The sequence below is a fragment of the Squalius cephalus genome (genome assembly GCF_949319135.1).
Source record: "Squalius cephalus genome assembly, chromosome: 3".
NCBI classification, from domain to species: domain Eukaryota; kingdom Metazoa; phylum Chordata; class Actinopteri; order Cypriniformes; family Leuciscidae; genus Squalius; species Squalius cephalus.
Genome location: NC_137124.1, coordinates 28,239,683 through 28,263,128, shown reverse-complemented (window position 1 = coordinate 28,263,128; position 23,446 = coordinate 28,239,683). Strand labels below are relative to the sequence as shown.

At 45.5% G+C, this 23,446-nt stretch overlaps 1 protein-coding gene across 1 annotated transcript in view; it reads left to right on the top strand.

The window, feature by feature from the left end:
- The first annotated feature begins 1,494 nt into the window (after positions 1–1,494).
- Positions 1,495–23,446, top strand: part of rnf32 (ring finger protein 32) — a 28,367-nt gene continuing 6,415 nt past the window's right edge. The window contains exons 1-3 of the mRNA XM_079865225.1: positions 1,495–1,574; positions 2,708–2,972; positions 3,056–3,198. Of these exons, the coding sequence (XP_079721351.1) occupies positions 1,566–1,574; positions 2,708–2,972; positions 3,056–3,198 (417 nt within the window). The 5' untranslated portion in view covers positions 1,495–1,565. The remainder of the gene's footprint in view (positions 1,575–2,707; positions 2,973–3,055; positions 3,199–23,446) is intronic.

Genomic DNA, 23,446 nt, shown 5'->3' with positions numbered 1-23,446 from the left:
CCAGCTGTTCACACCTTGTGTATATACACAATTTATTGGACTCTCTAAATTATAAAATGTCCTTTTACACCATTGCATTATGATCACAGGTGAAGATTCTTGTATGTGTGTGTCTTTCCCTCTTTAAGTTATTTTTTTACATCTCAGAATGACCTCTTTGAGACACCTGAGCTCATGATTCAGGTATGAACAAAGAAGCTTTGAGGAATTCAGCATCTGACGACAGCTCGATGAGATCCTCCAGCTCACTGTAGACAGTACATGTGTTTTAACCACTAATTGACCTTCTTCATTTAAAGTTAACCCTCTGGTGCTCTTCTCTTGGGGGTCAAAAATGATAATGAATATTCAATAAAATAAAATGAATATTATATTTTAGATAATGTTTTTTATTTAATATTTTGTATTTTTTAATTTGATGGTTCTAAATTACATTTACGCTGTAGTTATAATCCATTTATTCACTTTTTGAGCAAATTTAATTTTGTTAAGTAAATCTGAAATGCTTTATAGCAGTCTTAAGTTTGATCTCTTTTTCAAAGACGACACTTGGCAAATTATTGCTGAAGTGAAAAAAAAGTGAACTTAAGTTACATAATATTATGTTTATTGTAATGAAAAATGCACAAAAATACTATTTTCAATTTTTATATGAAATAGCCTATGTATTTTCAAAAACACGTTTTACTCTAAAACTGCAAAAAAAAAAAAAAAAAAAAAAAAAAAAAAAAAAATCAAAGCCATAAATCTAAATAAGTTGTGTTCCAAGTTGTGAGCTTGCGGATATCTCAAAAAAATTTGCTTCATGGAAAATCATAGTAAAGTAATGTGTCGACCTAAAAAAAAAATCTTCTTGGAATAGAAAATAAGGACAGAAAAACGTTAAACGTTAAAAAGTTATCCAAAGCAACCTTCATTCAAGGTAGGCATATACATTATACCTGTATACATTGGCCATGTATGTTTTCCCCTCCAAACCAGTGCAACCCTGGCCTGCATCTGATTTAATTGGTCATCTCAATCACGCAGTCACCTGTCAAGAAATGTTCTGACTCTAATAAATAAACAAATAAATCATGGATGAATCTGAGAAAAAATCATGCTGGCCATGCTCTGGTTTAAGTTTTTCCCAGTATAAAGATGAGGAGTGTGAATGTTGAAATTACAGGTTTTTTTTATTTTTTTATTTTTATTATGATTTTTTCTGGACATGAGCGTGTGCTTAGGTTGATGGTGGGCTAACAAAAGAATAAATGTTCTGCACTTTCATTATACATTCTCTATATAATGCTTTTAACAAACACCATACACTTGACATGGTTGTTTCTAAATTTCTTTAGCCAAATAATTAGGCTATTAATGAGTGCAAATGAAAAATGAACATTCAGACCTCAGATAGTAAATGTTTTTAAAAACGTATTTGTACATTTTAAAAGCATTTCCACTATTCAATTCATCGTTCGTAATCAGGAAAACGAGATGAGTTCGTGGGAACGTCACACACACTGTGTTGAATGGAACTTCGTCGCATAGCGACCAAGTAAACAGTGTTTCTGTGGACAGCAATGCCGCGGGTGAGGTGCTTTTCTTTTCTTCACTCTTTTTGAGGATCCTCTCTGCGTTCTTAAGCTAGTATGAAAGGGTGACTTGTAAGGTTATCAAAATGCGTCGCTGCTTATTTTGCGCCTCATAATTTAAGAGAACGTTTGTCTTATTTTTCCCGCTAGTCGACAAGCTTTTGCTAGATGTTTTGGTTACTGTTCTGATTCCGTCAGTTGTATCAGTTGCCATGGTTAATCAATTGTACGCCATATCAACGACATTCGCAAGTTCTGGTAAACTCTTTGTAGGCTAATCTCTGTGTTCATATCTCTGTGAGACGCAGACGCAGGTGTACTGATGGACGCTGTAAAGTAAACTGCATAATAGTGGCTCAAAATGCTACAATCGTGACCTTTTTATGAGGCTGGTGACTAAAAATATTTTCAGCTTTACGAATTTTGTCCTGTTCATCAAATCATGTAATCATTATCATCACCATCATATTAATATAATCTACCATTGTTATGGTACTCATAAATCACTCGTTTATGACGCAACGTTCAATTTAACAACATGCAATCTTCTCATAAAATAGGATCTTGCAGTAAGACACAGTCTCAAATTCCCAGACTCTCCATATAACTTAACGTTAAATATCACAGACTTCAGCGCAGCTCTTGAACACACAGTTTAAGTTTAAAGGTTTGTTTGCCCTGGAATGAAAGCACTGGATTAGAAGTTCTCAAGTTGGTAATGTTTCTTGGTTTTCCTATAGACCCTAATGGCCAAGTACAAAAAACATAAAAAAAAAAAACACAGATTGGTCTATCATTAGCATTGCCATTCATTGATCACTCGTCAAAGGCAAAAGACAGATAATACGTATCAGACCATTTCTCACATATTTAAGAGCCCTTGATTATTCACAATAATCCACATTATATCCAATGTAATATAATTGTATAATAATTGTAAAGCGTAGGTAAACCAGTTTAGACTACTGATCTATAAAGAAGCATGTTTCTATTTTGATGGAAGTCTACTGTATAATTCACAAATATTTCATTATAGTACTGTGGATTTACTAGGGCTCTTAAATGTGAGAAATGGACTGATATTTATTATCTGCCTTCTTAACTGAGTTTGACAGCTCAATGTTCCTTAGGGATTCGGCTGTAAAGCAGAGAGCAGGAGACTGACTCTAGCAGCTGTAGCACTACAGGACCATATCACACGAAGCTTTCCTATTCAAAACATTCCCCATAACCTCCCCGTATCAGACACTTCATGTCCTGCTGGCTGTGGAGCTGCACATTTTAGTAGGAGGCACAAAGACCACAACACAAGGCAGAGAGTCAGATATCCTGAGGGGACACCAGGACAAGAGAGAGAGTATGTGCTGGATCATGCCCCTCCACCTCTGACTCTTGGTAGGCTGTGATCATGGTGCTTCATTCTGAAATTTTGCTGAAAGCTCACAGTGACTAATATGCAGTTGTTGATGATGATGCAGCCCAGAGGATGGGTCTGGTGGCAGCTCCCTCAAGAAGACTAACAGCAGAGGAGTGGGCAGAGGTCAAAGCCAGGTCCATCCAGGAGGGAGACTCAACCCTACCCTGTGTAATATGCAGGGAGGAGTTTCGTCTGCAACCACAGGTAACTGCCCCTCAGAGGCATCATGCACATTCACATGCCACCTTAGATTTGAGCCAAGTGGAATTTGAATGCAACTTCCAGAAGGCAAAATATAAATATATTTACATTTGATTGTTAAAGGTCCCGTTCTTCGTGATCCCATGTTTCAAACTTTAGTTAGTGTGTAATGTTGCTGTTAGAGCATAAATAATATCTGTAAAATTATAAAGCTCAAAGTTCAATGCCAAGCGAGATATTTTATTTAACAGAAGTCGACTACAGTGAACGGCTCGTTTGGACTACACCCCTCTACTTCCTTCTTTAGTGATGTCACTAGAACCGTTTTTTGACTAACCTCCGCCCACAGCAATGCTCCCTCAACTCTACTGGCTACTTGCGCACTTCTTATAGAGCTGGTAAGTCCCGCCCCCTCCGCTAACCCCCCTGGACCTCTAGGTTGAAAAATCGTCAATGCAAGTGAATGGGAGAAAATAATTATTTTCTGGTCCCGTTTGAATTGTGCCATGAATGTGAACATATGTTGTCTGTGAATTTTTTATATAACTTTTCATGTAAAGAATGCTACAATTTAGCGGGTAGAAGTTTGATACGGTTAGACTTTGTGTGAGAGCACTTTGTGGACTACAACTCTTCGCTGCTTTCGACGCGTTTGAAACGTCAACACCACTAGCACACGGACACTAGCTCACGGATCCCGCTAAACATGGCTGTGTCTTTGGTGCACTTCACCGCCTTCTTTCAGGGAGAGGACAAAATCATTGAGGTTGGTGAAAACCACGGGTAAGTCAACTTTATGGGGTGACGTCACATAGGCGACATGTAGTCTTTCTCGTTATGTCACTTTCTCTATAGAGCTGGTAAGTCCCGCCCATCCGCTAATCCCGCTGGACCTCTAGGTTGAAAAATCGCCAATGCAAGTGAATGGGAGAAAATAATTATTTTCTGGTCCCGTTTGAATTGTGCCATGAATGTGAACATATGTTGTCTGTGAATTTTTTATATAACTTTTCATGTTACGAGTTTGACAGTATATGGTATGATTCTTCGGCTAGCAGTTGTGGAAAAGACATAACGAGAAAGACTACATGTCGCCTATGTGACGTCACCCCTGACTTACCCGTGGTTTTCGCCAACCTCAACGATTTTGTCCTCTCCCTGAAATAAGGCGGTGAAGTGCACCAAAGACACAGCCATGTTTAGCGGGATCCGTGAGCTAGTGTCCGTGTGCTAGTGGTGTTGACGTTTCAAACGCGTCGAGAGTTGTAGTCCACAAAGTGCTCTCACACAAAGTCTAACCGTATCAAACTTCTACCCACTAAATTGTAGCATTCTTTACACGAAAAGTTATATAAAAAATTCACAGACAACATATGTTCACATTCATGGCAAAATTCAAACGGGACCAGAAAATAATAATTTTCTCCCATTCACTTGCATTGACGATTTTTCAACCTAGAGGTCCAGGGGGGTTAGCGGAGGGGGCGGGACTTACCAGCTCTATAACTTAGCCTACTGTGTTTACTCAGCTCTTACGGTGATTTTCTGAAGTAAAACTGACGCTTCATCTTTTGTGTGATGTACAATAAACTTTATTAAACTCATCAGTACATGTTTGATCATCATTCGGACCTGGTCCGAAACAGCAGACTTGTAGGCTATTAATAAATAATGGATACATACAAGCAGATGACAAATACGTTATAATAACCGTAATTAAACTACTAAACTATACCTGTTTCATCTCTATACAGCACTCTGACTCTGTAGGCATTATTGTCCGACTCGAAATGAACACCGTTACTGAGAGTTTCTGATATTATCATCATTCCGTGAGATGAAATTGTCCTGAGAGACTGAGTGCGAGCTCATGAAGCTCCGCCCCCTGGGTCGTCCAGCAGCAGCTCATTTGCATTTAAAGGGCACACACTAAAACAGCTCGTTTTTCTGAGCCCCAAAAAATGTCAATTTAAACATGCTGTAAAAAATGATCTGTTGGGTATTTTGAGCTGAAACTTCACATACACACTCTGGGGACATCAGAGACTTATTTTACATCTGGTGAAAAGGGGCATAATACGGGACCTTTAAGTTCCACGGTTAGTACAAAATTAAAAGTGCCCCAAAGTCGTTGCCTTTTGGTATACATTTTGAAGCCAAATATATTTAGCCTACATGATTAGTGGGGGAGTCCAAACTAAATTTGATCAAATCTTAATATGTTAGCACAATACAACCAAAGAATTTTAGCATTTAATGAATTGATATCATCATTGCTATCTATATGTGTTGTTATATATCCATTTAAATTTTGGCTGAACTCATGCACTCGGGAATCTGTATCGAAGACGTTAAAGATTACAGAGAGAGAACAACCTCTGATTCACAAAATGTAGGCTACTTCCAAATACAAATAAGATGCAGTTTAGTCTTGTGGTGTCCAATGCTGATTATTCAAATTCATGTGTTTCTATACGCTAAAGAATATGTGGAAGACTGAAATTATGACTTACTAGTGCAAAGTGCCCATGCAAAATCAGTTTTTGTGTGTTTTTAGTAATTGTTGGTTCAGTGTGTTTGAGTGCTCATTGTTATACAATTACACAGCAAAAGTTAAGAGACATTTTTATTTGTGCATGGTAGAAAGCAAATACTGATACTGACATAATGACATACAATAAATATGGAAAATTGAACTACACGTTTGAGGGAGCAGGCTACACAGTGAACTCAGAGAAAACGCTACGCTTGAGCTAACAGTTTGTGAATAGGCTACTACAAATGATGGCCGTGAAAGAGACTGTGAACGCATTGAATAGGATATGTTTAGTTGGTGAATAGCATAGGCTACTAGTACACAGTAGCGATAACGTTAAGCACACCAGAATAAAATATAATATTCAGAAATACAGTGTAGCTGACTTACAGATTCAGTTAACATCCACAAATGAATAAGCACGTCGATTCAGGGAGCAGGCTACACAGTGAACTCAGAGAAAACCTTACTTAAGCTCCGCTGCTTTCTTCGACCCTCTCTGTCTCTGGTCCTGCGCTGTGTTCACTCAGTGTCAGTGTGAGAGGGGGAGTGGCCTCTGGTCCTGCGCTGTGCTCACTCAGTGTCAGTTTGAGAGGGGGAGTGGCCTCTGGTCCTGTGCTGTGCTCACTCAGTGTCAGTGTGAGAGGGGGAGTGGTCTCTGGTCCTGCGCTGTGCTCACTCAGTGTCAGTTTGAGAGGGGGAGTGGCCTCTGGTCCTGCGCTGTGCTCACTCAGTGTCAGTTTGAGAGGGGGAGTGGCCTCTGGTCCTGTGCTGTGCTCACTCAGAGTCAGTGTGAGAGGGGGAGTGGTCTCTGGTCCTGCGCTGTGCTCACTCAGTGTCAGTTTGAGAGGGGGAGTGGCCTCTGGTCCTGCGCTGTGCTCACTCAGTGTCAGTTTGAGAGGGGGAGTGGCCTCTGGTCCTGTGCTGTGCTCACTCAGTGTCAGTGTGAGAGGGGGAGTGGTCTCTGGTCCTGCGCTGTGCTCACTCAGTGTCAGTTTGAGAGGGGGAGTGGCCTCTGGTCCTGCGCTGTGCTCACTCAGTGTCAGTTTGAGAGGGGGAGTGGCCTCTGGTCCTGTGCTGTGCTCACTCAGAGTCAGTGTGAGAGGGGGAGTGGTCTCTGGTCCTGCGCTGTGCTCACTCAGTGTCAGTTTGAGAGGGGGAGTGGCCTCTGGTCCTGCGCTGTGCTCACTCAGTGTCAGTTTGAGAGGGGGAGTGGCCTCTGGTCCTGTGCTGTGCTCACTCAGTGTCAGTGTGAGAGGGGGAGTGGTCTCTGGTCCTGCGCTGTGCTCACTCAGTGTCAGTTTGAGAGGGGGAGTGGCCTCTGGTCCTGCGCTGTGCTCACTCAGTGTCAGTTTGAGAGGGGGAGTGGCCTCTGGTCCAGTGCTGTGCTCACTCAGTGTCAGTGTGAGAGGGGGAGTGGTCTCTGGTCCTGTGCTGTGTTCACTCAGTGTCACTTTGAGAGGGGGAGTGGCCTCTGGTCCTGTTCTGTGTTCACTCAGTGTCAGTGTGAGAGGGGGAGTGGTCTCTGGTCCTGTGCTGTGTTCACTCAGTGTGCAGTGTGGAGAGGGAGAGTGGCCTCTGGTCCAGTGCTGTGCTCACTCAGTGTCAGTGTGAGAGGGGGAGTGGTCTCTGGTCCTGCGCTGTGTTCACTCAGTGTCAGTGTGAGAGGGGGAGTGGCCTCTGGTCCTGCGCTGTGCTCACTCAGTGTCAGTTTGAGAGGGGGAGTGGCCTCTGGTCCTGCGCTGTGTTCACTCAGTGTCAGTGTGAGAGGGGGAGTGGCCTCTGGTCCTGCGCTGTGCTCACTCAGTGTCAGTTTGAGAGGGGGAGTGGTCTCTGGTCCTGCGCTGTGTTCACTCAGGGTGCTTCTCAATTCTTATTTGTGTATCCTCGTTTCCTCTCCTCGCTTCCTTTCCTCGCGTCTCAGCTCCACCCCCTGTAGGATGCGAGGGAAGGCTGCAAGGAAAAGACGCGAGGACGGAGGGATCGAATGAAAGCTTTTTTTATACATTGGAATACTTGATCACTCGAGCGTCACTTCATCGCGTCATCAGCAGCGCTCAGAGGATCTGCCCTTATGTTGTTGAAATTTGTTTATTTAAGAAATGCATAATAAATAATAATAAAGAAAGATACCCTGTTGAAATATGTGAGATGTGTGGTTTATATAAACTGCAAAAGTAAAGTATAAATCAAAATTATTGTGACCGATGTGAAGGGGGAGGAGAATTTATACGTGCGTCACGTTTTAGTCGATAAAACTCTTCCGTATAGGATACACCTGTGTATCCTCGCTCACGACTCCTCAGGAAGCCTCCTCACTCCTCGATCCTCGACTCCTCGCGGTGCAATTAGAGAATTGAGATGTCCTTCAAGATGGCTGTGCTCGATCGGTTTCCGGGTCATAGGATGGAGGACGGAGGAGAGAGGAGACGAGGAGGGATATTAAGAAGCACCCCCTGTGTCAGTTTGAGAGGGGGAGTGGCCTCTGGTCCTGCGCTGTGCTCACTCAGAGTCAGTGTGAGAGGGGGAGTGGCCTCTGGTCCTGCGCTGTGTTCACTCAGTGTCAGTGTGAGAGGGGGAGTGGTCTCTGGTCCGGCGCTGTGTTCACTCAGTGTCAGTTTGAGAGGGGGAGTGGTCTCTGGTCCTGCGCTGTGTTCACTCAGTGTGCAGTGTGAGAGGGGGAGTGACCTCTGGTCCTGCGCTGTGCTCACTCAGTGTGCAGTGTGGAGAGGGGGAGTGGCCTCTGGTCCTGCGCTGTGCTCACTCAGAGTCAGTGTGAGAGGGGGAGTGGCCTCTGGTCCGGCGCTGTGTTCACTCAGTGTCAGTTTGAGAGGGGGAGTGGTCTCTGGTCCTGCGCTGTGTTCACTCAGTGTGCAGTGTGAGAGGGGGAGTGACCTCTGGTCCTGCGCTGTGCTCACTCAGAGTCAGTGTGAGAGGGGGAGTGGCCTCTGGTCCTGCGCTGTGCTCACTCAGTGTCAGTTTGAGAGGGGGAGTGGCCTCTGGTCCTGCGCTGTGTTCACTCAGTGTGCAGTGTGAGAGGGGGAGTGGCCTCTGGTCCTGCGCTGTGTTCACTCATTGTCAGTTTGAGAGGGGGAGTGGCCTCTGGTCCTGCGCTGTGTTCACTCAGTGTGCAGTGTGGAGAGGGGGAGTGGCCTCTGATCCTGCGCTGTGTTCACTCAGAGTCAGTGTGAGAGGGGGAGTGGCCTCTGGTCCTGCGCTGTGCTCACTCAGTGTGCAGTGTGGAGAGGGGGAGTGGTCTCTGGTCCTGCGCTGTGTTCACTCAGTGTCAGTTTGAGAGGGGGAGTGGCCTCTGGTCCTGCGCTGTGTTCACTCAGTGTCAGTGTGAGAGGGGGAGTGGCCTCTGGTCCTGTGCTGTGCTCACTCAGTGTCAGTGTGAGAGGGGGAGTAGCCTCTGGTCCGGTGCTGTGCTCACTCAGTGTCAGTGTGAGAGGGGGAGTGGTCTCTGGTACTGCGCAGTGTTCACTCAGTGTCACTTTGAGAGGGGGAGTGGCCTCTGGTCCTGTTCTGTGTTCACTCAGTGTCAGTTTGAGAGGGGGAGTGGTCTCTGGTCCTGCGCTGTGTTCACTCAGTGTCAGTGTGAGAGGGGGAGTGGCCTCTGGTCCTGCGCTGTGTTCACTCAGTGTCAGTGTGAGAGGGGGAGTGGTCTCTGGTCCTGCGCTGTGTTCACTCAGTGTCAGTTTGAGAGGGGGAGTGGCCTCTGGTCCTGTGCTGTGTTCACTCAGTGTCAGTGTGAGAGAGGGAGTGGTCTCTGGTCCTGCGCTGTGTTCACTCAGTGTCAGTTTGAGAGGGGGAGTGGTCTCTGGTCCTGCGCTGTGTTCACTCAGTGTCAGTGTGAGAGGGGGAGTGGCCTCTGGTCCTGCGCTGTGTTCACTCAGTGTGCAGTGTGAGAGGGGGAGTGGTCTCTGGTCCTGTGCTGTGCTCACTCAGTGTGCAGTGTGGAGAGGGGGAGTGGCCTCTGGTCCAGTGCTGTGCTCACTCAGAGTCAGTGTGAGAGGGGGAGTGGCCTCTGGTCCTGTGCTGTGCTCACTCAGTGTCAGTGTGGAGAGGGGGAGTGGCCTCTGGTCCAGTGCTGTGCTCACTCAGAGTCAGTGTGAGAGGGGGAGTGGCCTCTGGTCCTGTGCTGTGCTCACTCAGTGTCAGTGTGAGAGGGGGAGTGGTCTCTGGTCCTGCGCTGTGTTCACTCAGTGTCAGTTTGAGAGGGGGAGTGGCCTCTGGTCCTGCATTGTGCTCACTCAGTGTCAGTTTGAGAGGGGGAGTGGTCTCTGGTCCTGCGCTGTGTTCACTCAGTGTCAGTGTGAGAGGGGGAGTGGTCTCTGGTCCTGCGCTGTGTTCACTCAGTGTCAGTTTGAGAGGGGGAGTGGTCTCTGGTCCTGCGCTGTGTTCACTCAGTGTCAGTTTGAGAGGGGGAGTGGCCTCTGGTCCAGTGCTGTGCTCACTCAGAGTCAGTGTGAGAGGGGGAGTGGCCTCTGGTCCTGTGCTGTGCTCACTCATTGTGCAGTGTGGAGAGGGGGAGTGGCCTCTGGTCCAGTGCTGTGCTCACTCAGAGTCAGTGTGAGAGGGGGAGTGGCCTCTGGTCCTGTGCTGTGCTCACTCAGTGTCAGTTTGAGAGGGGGAGTGGTCTCTGGTCCTGCGCTGTGTTCACTCAGTGTGCAGTGTGGAGAGGGGGAGTGGCCTCTGGTCCTTCCTGCGCTGTGCTCACTCAGTGTGCAGTGTGAGAGGGGGAGTGGTCTCTGGTCCTGCGCTGTGTTCACTCAGTGTCAGTGTGAGAGGGGGAGTGGTCTCTGGTCCTGTGCTGTGTTCACTCAGTGTCAGTGTGAGAGGGGGAGTGGCCTCTGGTCCTGCATTGTGCTCACTCAGTGTCAGTTTGAGAGGGGGAGTGGCCTCTGTTCCTGCGCTGTGTTCACTCAGTGTCAGTGTGAGAGGGAGAGTGGCCTCTGGTCCAGTGCTGTGCTCACTCAGTGTGCAGTGTGAGAGGGGGAGTGGTCTCTGGTCCTGTGCTGCGTTCACTCAGTGTCAGTGTGAGAGAGGGAGTGGCCTCTGGTCCTGCATTGTGCTCACTCAGTGTCAGTGTGAGAGGGGGAGTGGCCTCTGTTCCTGCGCTGTGTTCACTCAGTGTGCAGTGTGAGAGGGGGAGTGGCCTCTGGTCCTGCGCTGTGCTCACTCAGTGTCAGTTTGAGAGGGGGAGTGGCCTCTGGTCCTGCGCTGTGCTCACTCAGTGTGAAGTGTGGAGAGGGGGAGTGGTTTCTGGTCCTGCACTGTGTTCACTCAGTGTCAGTGTGAGAGGGGGAGTGGTCTCTGGTCCTGTGCTGTGTTCACTCAGTGTCAGTGTGAGAGGGGGAGTGGCCTCTGGTCCTGCATTGTGCTCACTCAGTGTCAGTGTGAGAGGGGGAGTGGCCTCTGGTCCTGCGCTGTGTTCACTCAGTGTGCAGTGTGAGAGGGAGAGTGGCCTCTGGTCCAGTGCTGTGCTCACTCAGTGTGCAGTGTGGAGAGGGGGAGTGGCCTCTGGTCCTGCGCTGTGTTCACTCAGTGTCAGTGTGAGAGGGGGAGTGGCCTCTGGTCCTGCGCTGTGCTCACTCAGTGTGCAGTGTGGAGAGGGGGAGTGGCCTCTGGTCCTGCGCTGTGTTCACTCAGTGTCAGTTTGAGAGTGGGAGTGGCCTCTGGTCCTGCGCTGTGCTCACTCAGTGTGCAGTGTGGAGAGGGGGAGTGGCCTCTGGTCCTGCGCTGTGTTCACTCAGTGTCAGTTTGAGAGGGGGAGTGGCCTCTGGTCCTGCGCTGTGCTCACTCAGCAGTGTTAATTTCGTGGGCGAATAATTTTCGTCATTATTTTCGTCAACGACATTTTTTCACAGACGAAAACGAGACGATAACTAAATAAAAACTAGTTTTGAATGACAAAAACTATGACGAAAATCTATTGACATTTTCGTCAACGAATAAAAACTAGACGAAAATGTTAGATAGTGACGATTTATGAAGCGATCCAGTCTGATGTCCTGCATTTGTGGTAGATGCGCACAATTGTACTGTGACGTGATCTACCCAGCGGCACACGAGTTGGCATGCGCTGCATGTCTCATAAAACGTTTAAACATGTAAACGTCTGGGAGAATGAGTAGAGCAGACATGAAGATCTGAATAAGAGTGACGATGCAAAAAAAGAGCTATATTCGGTACGGTTTTCTGTGCGCACACACCCGACCCGAAGCATGCAGCCATTCACATAGATCCTATACAGCGCGCGAGTACAGAATTGAGCTCTCTTTCGTGTCTGAATGGACAAATACACACAAATATTATGTCTAAATGTCCGTTTTGGAGAGTATTCACGTAAATTATGTTGGTCATGTCTTAAACAGTTGTGAGTGTATCGTATGTGCATCAGATCCGGAATCTGGATGTCATTGGACATGATCCGATGTCTTAAAGTGACAGTGGGTAATAAACCTGTCTGTGTCCTTAATATTGATCAAGCAACAAAAGAAAAAGAGAAAAGCATTCACTGCTCGTTAATAGCTTTAATAAGGATTAATTATATTTAATTCATACAAATAAATATGTCTGCTTGAAAGAATAGAGAATGATGTATGCAAGTAGTTATAAAGAATGCATAGTATATCATTCATTGAAAAAAAGACCGTCTTCTACTTTAGGAAAAGTGGTTTTATTTAATTTTAAGATATTTTTTAATTTACAGTAGTTAAATCTGTATCTGTATTGCACGTTCAAACTTTAAAATCATTCACATTAGCAGGATATGTTTTCTCCTGGAGTATATGGGTTTGGAAATTTTAGAGAAATTCTAAATAAATGCATTTAAATTGAAACCCATTATATTTTAGTCGACTAAAATCTACTGTAGATTTAGTCGACTAAAATCTTATTGTATTTCGTCGACTAAAACTAGACTAAAACTAAAACAATTCAGATGACTAAAATATGACTAAAACTAAATGGCATTTTAGTCAAAAGACTATGACTAAAACTAAATCAAAATTTGCTGTCAAAATTAACACTGTCACTCAGTGTCAGTTTGAGAGGGGGAGTGGCCTCTCATCCTGCGCTGTGCTCACTCAGTGTCAGTTTGAGAGGGGGAGTGGCCTCTGGTCCTGCGCTGTGCTCACTCAGTGTCAGTTTGAGAGGGGGAGTGGCCTCTGGTCCTGCGCTGTGTTCACTCAGTGTCAGTGTGAGAGGGGGAGTGGCCTCTGGTCCTGCGCTGTGCTCACTCAGTGTGCAGTGTGGAGAGGGGGAGTGGCCTCTGGTCCTGTGCTGTGCTCACTCAGTGTCAGTGTGGAGAGGGGGAGTGGCCTCTGGTCCTGCGCTGTGTTCACTCAGTGTCAGTTTGAGAGGGGGAGTGGCCTCTGGTCCTGCGCTGTGCTCACTCAGTGTCAGTGTGAGAGGGGGAGTGGCCTCTGGTCCTGCGCTGTGTTCACTCAGTGTGCAGTGTGGAGAGGGGGAGTGGTCTCTGGTCCTGCTCTGTGCTCACTCAGTGTCAGTTTGAGAGGGGGAGTGGCCTCTGGTCCTGCGCTGTGCTCACTCAGTGTGCAGTGTGGAGAGGGGGAGTGGCCTCTGGTCCTGCGCTGTGCTCACTCAGTGTCAGTTTGAGAGGGGGAGTGGTCTCTGGTCCTGCGCTGTGTTCACTCAGTGTCAGTTTGAGAGGGGGAGTGGCCTCTGGTCCTGCACTGTGTTCACTCAGTGTCAGTTTGAGAGGGGGAGTGGCCTCTGGTCCTGTGTTGTGTTCACTCAGTGTCAGTTTGAGAGGGGGAGTGGCCTCTGGTCCTGCGCTGTGTTCACTCAGTGTCAGTTTGAGAGGGGGAGTGGCCTCTGGTCCTGCACTGTGTTCACTCAGTGTCAGTTTGAGAGGGGGAGTGGCCTCTGGTCCTGTGCTGTGTTCACTCAGTGTCAGTTTGAGAGGGGGAGTGGCCTCTGGTCCTGCGCTGTGCTCACTCAGTGTCAGTTTGAGAGGGGGAGTGGCCTCTCATCCTGCGCTGTGCTCACTCAGTGTGCAGTGTGGAGAGGGGGAGTGGTCTCTGGTCCTGTGCTGTGCTCACTCAGTGTCAGTGTGAGAGGGGGAGTGGCTTCTGGTCCTGCTCTGTGTTCACTCAGTGTGCAGTGTGGAGAGGGGGAGTAGCCTCTGGTCCTGTGCTGTGTTCACTCAGTGTCAGTATGAGAGGGGGAGTGGCCTCTGGTCCTGCGCTCACTCAGTGTCAGTGTGAGAGAGGGAGTGGCCTCTGGTCCTGCGCTGTGCTCACTCAGTGTGCAGTGTGGAGAGGGGGAGTGGCCTCTGGTCCTGCGCTGTGTTCACTCAGTGTCAGTGTGAGAGGGGGAGTGGCCTCTGGTCCTGTGCTGTGCTCACTCAGTGTCAGTGTGGAGAGGGGGAGTGGCCTCTGGTCCTGCGCTGTGTTCACTCAGTGTCAGTGTGAGAGGGGGAGTGGCCTCTGGTCCTGCGCTGTGTTCACTCAGTGTGCAGTGTGGAGAGGGGGAGTGGCCTCTGGTCCTGCACTGTGTTCACTCAGTGTCAGTGTGAGAGGGGGAGTGGCCTCTGGTCCTGTGCTGTGCTCACTCAGTGTCAGTGTGGAGAGAGGGAGTGGCCTCTGGTCCTGCGCTGTGTTCACTCAGTGTCAGTGTGAGAGGGGGAGTGGTCTCTGGTCCTGCGCTGTGTTCACTCAGTGTGCAGTGTGGAGAGGGGGAGTGGTCTCTGGTCCTGCGCTGTGTTCACTCAGTGTCAGTGTGAGAGGGGGAGTGGTCTCTGGTCCTGTGCTGTGCTCACTCAGTGTGCAGTGTGGAGAGGGGGAGTGGCCTCTGGTCCTGCGCTGTGTTCACTCAGTGTCAGTGTGGAGAGGGGGAGTGGTCTCTGGTCCTGCGCTGTGTTCACTCAGTGTCAGTGCGAGAGGGGGAGTGGTCTCTGGTCCTGCGCTGTGTTCACTCAGTGTCAGTTTGAGAGGGGGAGTGGCCTCTGGTCCTGCGCTGTGCTCACTCAATGTCAGTGTGAGAGGGGGAGTGGCCTCTGGTCCAGTGCTGTGCTCACTCAGAGTCAGTGTGAGAGGGGGAGTGGCCTCTGGTCCTGTGCTGTGCTCACTCAGTGTCAGTATGATAGGGGGAGTGGCCTCTGGTCCTGCGCTGTGTTCACTCAGTGTGCAGTGTGGAGAGGAGGAGTGGCCTCTGGTCCAGTGCTGTGCTCACTCAGAGTCAGTGTGAGAGGGGGAGTGGCCTCTGGTCCAGTGCTGTGCTCACTCAGTGTCAGTGTGAGAGGGGGAGTGGCCTCTGGTCCTGTGCTGTGCTCACTCAGTGTGCAGTGTGGAGAGGGGGAGTGGCCTCTGGTCCTGCGCTGTGCTCACTCAGTGTGCAGTGTGGAGAGGGGGAGTGGCCTCTGGTCCAGTGCTGTGTTCACTCAGTGTCAGTTTGAGAGGGGGAGTGGCCTCTGGTCCTGCGCTGTGCTCACTCAATGTCAGTGTGAGAGGGGGAGTGGCCTCTGGTCCAGTGCTGTGCTCACTCAGAGTCAGTGTGAGAGGGGGAGTGGCCTCTGGTCCTGTGCTGTGCTCACTCAGTGTCAGTATGATGGGGGAGTGGCCTCTGGTCCTGCGCTGTGTTCACTCAGTGTGCAGTGTGGAGAGGAGGAGTGGCCTCTGGTCCAGTGCTGTGCTCACTCAGAGTCAGTGTGAGAGGGGGAGTGGCCTCTGGTCCAGTGCTGTGCTCACTCAGTGTCAGTGTGAGAGGGGGAGTGGCCTCTGGTCCTGTGCTGTGCTCACTCAGTGTGCAGTGTGGAGAGGGGGAGTGGCCTCTGGTCCTGCGCTGTGCTCACTCAGTGTGCAGTGTGGAGAGGGGGAGTGGCCTCTGGTCCAGTGCTGTGCTCACTCAGTGTCAGTTTGAGAGGGGGAGTGGCCTCTGGTCCTGCGCTGTGCTCACTCAGTGTCAGTGTGAGAGGGGGAGTGGCCTCTGGTCCTGCGCTGTGCTCACTCAGTGTGCAGTGTGGAGAGGGGGAGTGGCCTCTGGTCCAGTGCTGTGCTCACTCAGTGTCAGTTTGAGAGGGGGAGTGGCCTCTGGTCCAGTGCTGTGCTCACTCAGAGTCAGTGTGAGAGGAGGAGTGGCCTCTGGTCCAGTGCTGTGCTCACTCAGTGTGTGTGTGAGAGATGGGGAGTGGCCTCTGGTCCTGTGCTGTGCTCACTCAGTGTGCAGTGTGGAGAGGGGGAGTGGCCTCTGGTCCAGTGCTGTGCTCACTCAGTGTCAGTGTGAGAGGGGGAGTGGCCTCTGGTCCTGTGCTGTGCTCACTCAGTGTGCAGTGTGGAGAGGGGGAGTGGCCTCTGGTTCTGCGCTGTGCTCACTCAGTGTCAGTTTGAGAGGGGGAGTGGCCTCTGGTCCTGCGCTGTGCTCACTCAGTGTCAGTTTGAGAGGAGGAGTGGCCTCTGGTCCAGTGCTGTGCTCACTCAGTGTCAGTGTGAGAGGGGGAGTGGCCTTCGGTCCTGAGCTGTGCTCACTCAGTGTGCAGTGTGGAGAGGGGGAGTGGCCTCTGGTCCAGTGCTGTGCTCACTCAGTGTCAGTTTGAGAGGGGGAGTGGCCTCTGGTCAAGCGCTGTGCTCACTCAGTGTCAGTGTGAGAGGGGGAGTGGTCTCTGGTCCTGCGCTGTGTTCACTCAGTGTCAGTGTGAGAGGGGGAGTGGCCAGCGGCTAGAGCGGCAAAAGCCAATGTGTGATTCTTTTACCGATATATTTAACAATATCTTTTGCATTTCTAATCCAAACAGTGCCAAACTTGGCACTGCATTTACTCGTGCCCGTAGCAAGACACCTGTCAAGTTTGAAATCCATCGGACTAACGGTTCAAGAGATATGCGAATAACATTCACACACACACACACACACACGCAGACAGACAGAAAGACGTTCCTGTAATTTATAGATAGATATAATATTCAGAAGTAAACAGCGTAGCTGACTTACAGATTCAGTTAACATCCACAAATGAATAAGCGCGACGATTGAGGGAGCAAGCTACACAGTGAACCCCGAAAAAACGCTACACTTGAGCAAACAGTTTGTGAATAGGCTACTACACATCAAACTTGGCACTGCACTTACTCGTGCCCGTAGCGAGACACCTGTCAAGTTTGAAATCCATCAGACTAACGGTTCGAGAGATATGCGAATAACAGACAGACACAGACTGACAGACAGACAGACTTTTCTGTAATTTATAGATAGACTAGTGCAAAATGCCCGTGCAAAATCAGTTTTTGTGTGTGTTTTTAGTAATTGTTGGTTTGGTGCCCGTGAAAGAGACTGTGAACGCATCGAATTCAGGGAGCAGGCTAGGTTACTACAAATGATGGCTGTGAATAAACTATAATATTCAGAAGTAAACAGTGTAGCTGACTGAGTGTTTATGTATACCACAACCCTCTAAGTGCTAGTGCAAAATGCCCGTGCAAAATCAGTTTTTGAGTGTGTTTTTAGTAATTGTTGGTTTGGTGTGTTTGAGTGCTCATTGTTACAATTACACAGCAAAAGTTCAGTGACATTTTCATTTCTGCATGGTAGAAAGCACACAGTGAACTCCGAGAAAACGCTATGCTTGAGGAAACAGTTTGTGAATAGGCTACTACAAATGATGCCCGTGAAAGAGACTGTGAACACATTGAATAGGATATGTTTAGTTGGTGAATAGCATAGGCTACTATTACACAGTAGCGATAACTTTAAGCGCACCAGAATGAAATATAATATTCAGAAACAGCATAGCTGACTTACAGATTCAGTTAACATCCACAAATGAATAAGCGCGTCGATTCAGGGAGCAGTGCAAAGTGCCCGTGCAAAATCAGTTTTTGTGAGCTGATTGCCGTCAAAAAAGTTCAGGAGATATTTCTTAGCGATGGCTGGTTTCAATATGATAGCATTTTGAAAAAAAAGTGTCTTGAATTTATTGCATTTTGGGGAAAAATAATCCGTTTTTATAATAGATCTTTGAAAATCAAAATCTGGATTTGAATTTTTTTATGATATTATAACCTAAGGATGCTATGTGAAAGTTTTAAACAGAAAATAGTGGTTTTCATCTTGCCACTTTCTTGGTAAAGAAAACACATTTTTACTCAAATTAATCAAAATGGCTTTATCACGTTCTGGAACCAAACTATAATATTCAGAAGTAAACAGTGTAGCTGACTGAGTGTTTATGTCAGAATGTTTATTTTTAAACCACAACCTTCTTGGGGCTTCTTTGACCGATACAACCCTCTAATGTCAGAATGTTTATTTTTAAACCACAACCTTTTAAAAATGATATATTTAACGATATCTTTAGCATTTCCCATCCAAACAACGTCAAACTTGGCACTGCACTTACTCGTGCCCGTGGCAAGACACCTGTCGAATTTGAAATCCATCGGACTAACGGTTCGAGAGATATGTGGTTAACAGACACACACAGACACACAGACAGACAGACAGACATACATACAGACAGACAGACAGACAGACGTTTCTGTTATTTATAGATAGACTAGTGCAAAAAATGCCCGTGCAAAATCAGTTTTTGTGTGTGTTTTTAGTAATTGTTGGTTTGGTGTGTTTGAGTGCTCATTGTTACAATTACACAGTAAAAGTTCAGTGACATTTTTATTTCTGCATGGTAGAAAGCACACAGTGAACTCCGAGAAAAAGCTATGCTTGAGCAAACAGTTTGTGAATAGGCTACTACAAATGATGCCCGTGAAAGAGACTGTGAACGCATTGAATAGGATATGTTTAGTTGATGAATAGCATAGGCTACTATTAAGCAGTAGCGATAACGTTTAGCGCACCAGAATGAAATATAATATTCAGAAGTAAACAGCATAGCTGACTTACAGATTCAGTTAACATCCACAAATGAATAAGTGCCTCGATTCAGGGAGCAGTGCAAAGTGCCCGTGCAAAATCAGTTTTTGTGAGCTGATCGCCGTTAAAAAAGTTCAGGAGATATTTCTTGCGATGGCAATATGATCAAAAATAACTTTATATTGATTCAATGGATTAATTGCATTTTGGGAAAAAATTATCCGTTTTTATAATAAATCTTTGAAAATCAAAGTCTGGATTTTAATTTTTTATGTTATTATAACCTAAAGAAGATGCTATGTGAAAGTTTGAAACAGAAAATAGCGGTTTTCACACATTTAGTGGTTATCTCACATTCGAGAGATATGCGAATAACACACAGACAGACAGACGTTTCTGTAAGATAGATGGATTTATCACGTTCTGGAACCAAACTATAATCTATCTATAAATTACAGAAACGTCTGTCTGTCTGTGTGTGTGTGTCTGTCTGTCTGTCTGTGTGTCTGTTAACCACATATCTCACCGTTAGTCCGATGGATTTCAAACTTGACAGGTGTCTCGCTACGGTCACGAGTAAGTGCAGTGCCAAGTTTGACGTTGTTTGGATGAGAAATGCTAAAGATATCGTTAAATATATCATTTTTAAAAGGTTGTGGTTTAAAAATAAACATTCTGACATTAGAGAGTTGTATCGGTCAAAGAAGCCCCAAGAAGGTTGTGGTTTAAAAATAAACATTCTGACATAAACACTCAGTCAGCTACACTGTTTACTTCTGAATATTATAGTTTGGTTCCCGAACGTGATAAATCCATCTATCTATAAATTACAGAAACGTCCGTCTGTCTGTCTGTGTGTTATTCACATATCTCTCGAATGTGAGATAACCACTAAATGTGTGAAAAGCACTATTTTCTGTTTCAAACTTTCACATAGCATCTTTAGGTTATAACAACATTGAAAATCAAAATCTGGATTTGAATTTTTTAAGATTTATTATAAAAACGGATTATTTTTTCCCAAAAATGCAATAAATTCATGACTTTTTTTTTTCCTTTTCATCAATATAAAGTTATTTTTGATCATATTGCCATCGCAAGAAATATCTCCTGAACTTTTTTGACGGCGATCAGCTCACAAAAACTGATTTTGCACGGGCATTTTGCACTGCTCCCTGAATCGAGGTGCTTATTCATTTGTGGATGTTAACTGAATCTGTAAGTCAGCTATGCTGTTTACTTCTGAATATTATATTTCATTCTGGTGCGCTTAACGCTATCGCTACTGTGTAATAGTAGCCTATGCTATTCACCAACTAAACATATCCTATTCAATGCGTTCACAGTCTCTTTCACGGGCATCATTTGTAGTTGCCTATTCACAAACTGTTTGCTCAAGCATAGCGTTTTCTCGGAGTTCACTGTGTGCTTTTTACCATGCACAAATAAAAATGTCACTGAACTTTTGCTGTGTAATTGTAACAATGAGCACTCAAACACACCAAACCAACAATTACTAAAAACACACACAAAAACTGATTTTGCACGGGCATTTTTTGCACTAGTATTCAGAAGTAAACAGTGTAGCTGACTGAGTGTTTATTTCAGAATGTTTATTTTTAAACCACAACCTTCTTGGGGCTTCTTTGACCGAAACAACCCTCTAATGTCAGAAACCACAACCTTTTAAAAATGATATATTTAACGATATCTTTTGCATTTCTCATCCAAACAACGTCAAACTTGGCACTGCACTTACTCGTGCCCGTGGCGAGACACCTGTCGAGTTTGAAATCAATCGGACTAACGGTTCGAGAGATATGCGAGGAACAGACACACACACACACACACACAGACAGACAGACAGACAGACAGACAGACAGACAGACGTTTCTGTAATTTATAGATAGACTAGTGCAAAAAATGCCCGTGCAAAATCAGTTTTTGTGTGTGTTTTTAGTAATTGTTGGTTTGGTGTGTGCTCATTGTTACAATTACACAGCAAAAGTTCAGTGACATTTTTATTTCTGCATGGTAGAAAGCACACAGTGAACTCCGAGAAAACGCTATGCTTGAGCAAACAGTTTGTGAATAGGCTACTACAAATGATGCCCGTAAAAGAGACTGTGAACGCATTGAATAGGATATGTTTAGTTGGTGAATAGCATAGGCTACTATTACACAGTAGCGATAACTTTTAGCGCACCAGAATGAAATATAATATTCAGAAGTAAACAGCATAGCTGACTTACAGATTCAGTTTACATCCACAAATGAATAAGTGCCTCGATTCAGGGAGCAGTGCAAAGTGCCCGTGCAAAATCAGTTTTTGTGAGCTGATTGCCGTCAAAAAAGTTAAGGAGATATTTCTTGCGATGGCAATATGATCAAAATAACTTTATATTGATTGAATGGATTAATTGCATTTTGGAAAAAAAAAGTCATGAATTTATTGCATTTTTGGGGGAAAATTATCCGTTTTTATAATAAATCTTTGAAAATCAAAGTCTGGATTTGAATTTTTGATGTTATTATAACCTAAAGAAGATGCTATGTGAAAGTTTGAAACAGAAAATAGCGGTTTTCACACATTTAGTGGTTATCTCACATTCGAGAGATATGCGAATAACACACAGACAGACAGACGGACGTTTCTGTAATTTATAGATAGATGGATTTATCACGTTCTGGTACCAAACTATAATATTCAGAAGTAAACAGTGTAGCTGACAGAGTGTTTATTTTAGAATGTTTATTTTTAAACCACAACCTTCTTGGGGCTTCTTTGACCGATACAACTCTCTAATGTCAGAATGTTTATTTTTAAACCACAACCTTTTAAAAATGATATATTTAACGATATCTTTTGCATTTCTCATCCAAACAACGTCAAACTTGGCACTGCACTTACTCGTGCCCGTGGCGAGACACCTGTCGAGTTTGAAATCAATCAGACTAACGGTTCGAGAGATATGCGAGGAACAGACACACACACACACACACACACACACACAGACAGACAGACAGACAGACGTTTCTGTAATTTATAGATAGATGTATTTTTATGTAGAATTTCACATGTATGAATAATCATATCATTCTATTCAAGCAGCATACACATAAATAGTATTTGTAAAACTTATTTTACCAGGGTTACACACCCAAAAAATTAAAATGATCCTATAATTTACTCACCCTCAAGCCATTCTAGTTGTATATGACTTTCTTCTTTCAGCCAAACACAGTCGAAGTTATATTAAAAATATCCTGGCTCTTCCTAGCTTTATAATGGGAGTGAATGGTACTTTGTTTTAAAGCCCAAAAAAGCGGCTCCATCCATCCATCATAAAAGTAATCCATACGGCTCCAGGGGGTTAATAAAGGCCTTCTGAAGCGAAGCGATGTGTTTTTGTAAGAAAAATATCTATAATTATAACTTTATAAACTGTAATCACTAGCCTCATAATGTCCGTCCACGTTCACGAGAGAGTCGAGTTCCGGCGTATGACGTAGGATTTAGGCGTAGTGTAAGCTTAGGTGAGAGTAGATGCGTCTCGCGGTTCAAACAAATAGGGCTGGGCAACAAACTCAAGCTCCTCTGACATTTCTCTTTAAAAAATCTTGTTTTAGACTTCTAATTCGTGATTGGTATTTTGTTTTGCTCTATTCTTTGTGCTTCCGCGATCGTCATCGTCAATATGTCATGTGTCAGGTCAGAGTTCACTCTTCCGCTGGAACTAGACTCGTGTACAGCCGTTACCTGAAGCCAATCATTATAGTTTCTAAAGTTATAAATATGGATTTTTTCGTACAAAAACAAACTGCTTCGCGAATTCAGAAGGCCTTTATTAAAGGGATAGTTCACTTTGAAATCAAATTTTGGTATGTTTTAGCTTACCTCAAGGGCATCCAAGATGTAGGTGTCTTTTTTTCCGCAGTAGTTTCAATTTTGATATTTTTAGGTCAAACCGTTCTTGTGTGTGACGTGTACGCAGACTGGTGCATAGATATATACACTAGATGTCGCCTTGTCTACGGCAGTTCATTGGAACGAATGTCTTTAAGGCGACATCTAGTGTATATATCTATGCACCAGTCTGCGTACACGTCACACACCAGGATGCGCCCGCGCCTTCAGATCACTTGGATGTGGCTGTGTATAAGAGGTAAAAACTATATAAATACTGTTCGTTTTCTCACACAAACCGCTCGTTTCGTGTCTTAGGCCATCAATGTGTACTTACCATGGGGAATTGTTTCATTTGGACGATGGGGAATTGTTTTAATTTCAACTCTGTGCATGCTCTTTGAGACAGTGACCACATACCTGCATGAAATGACTGACAGACAAGAACGGTTTGACCTAAAAATATCAAAATTGAAACTACTGCGGAAAAAAAGACACCTACATCTTGGATGCCCTTGAGGTAAGCTAAAACATACCAAAATTTAATTTCAAAGTGAACTATCCCTTTAACCCCTGGACCTGTATCGATTACTTTTATGATGGATGGATGAGCTTTTTTGGGCTTCAAAAAACAAAGTACCGTTCACTCCCATTATAAAGCTTGGTAGAGCCTGAATATTTTTTAATTTAACTCCGATTGTGTTTGGCTGAAAGAAGAATATCATATACACCTAGAGTGGCTTGTGAGTAAGTAAATTATGGGATCATTTTCATTTTTGGGTGAACTATCCCTTTAACTTTCCCTGTATCTCCTCAACTGTTTGTCGTCTTCTTTCTTATCTCAGTCAAGGTATGATGTGTTGCTGCAGTATGTTCTGTCAGTCAGTAGATGCCCCTGCTTTTTCCTACATATACACATGTGCACAATCACACTTTTTAGGGTCCTGTAACTACAAATTTAACATAATGTCTTGT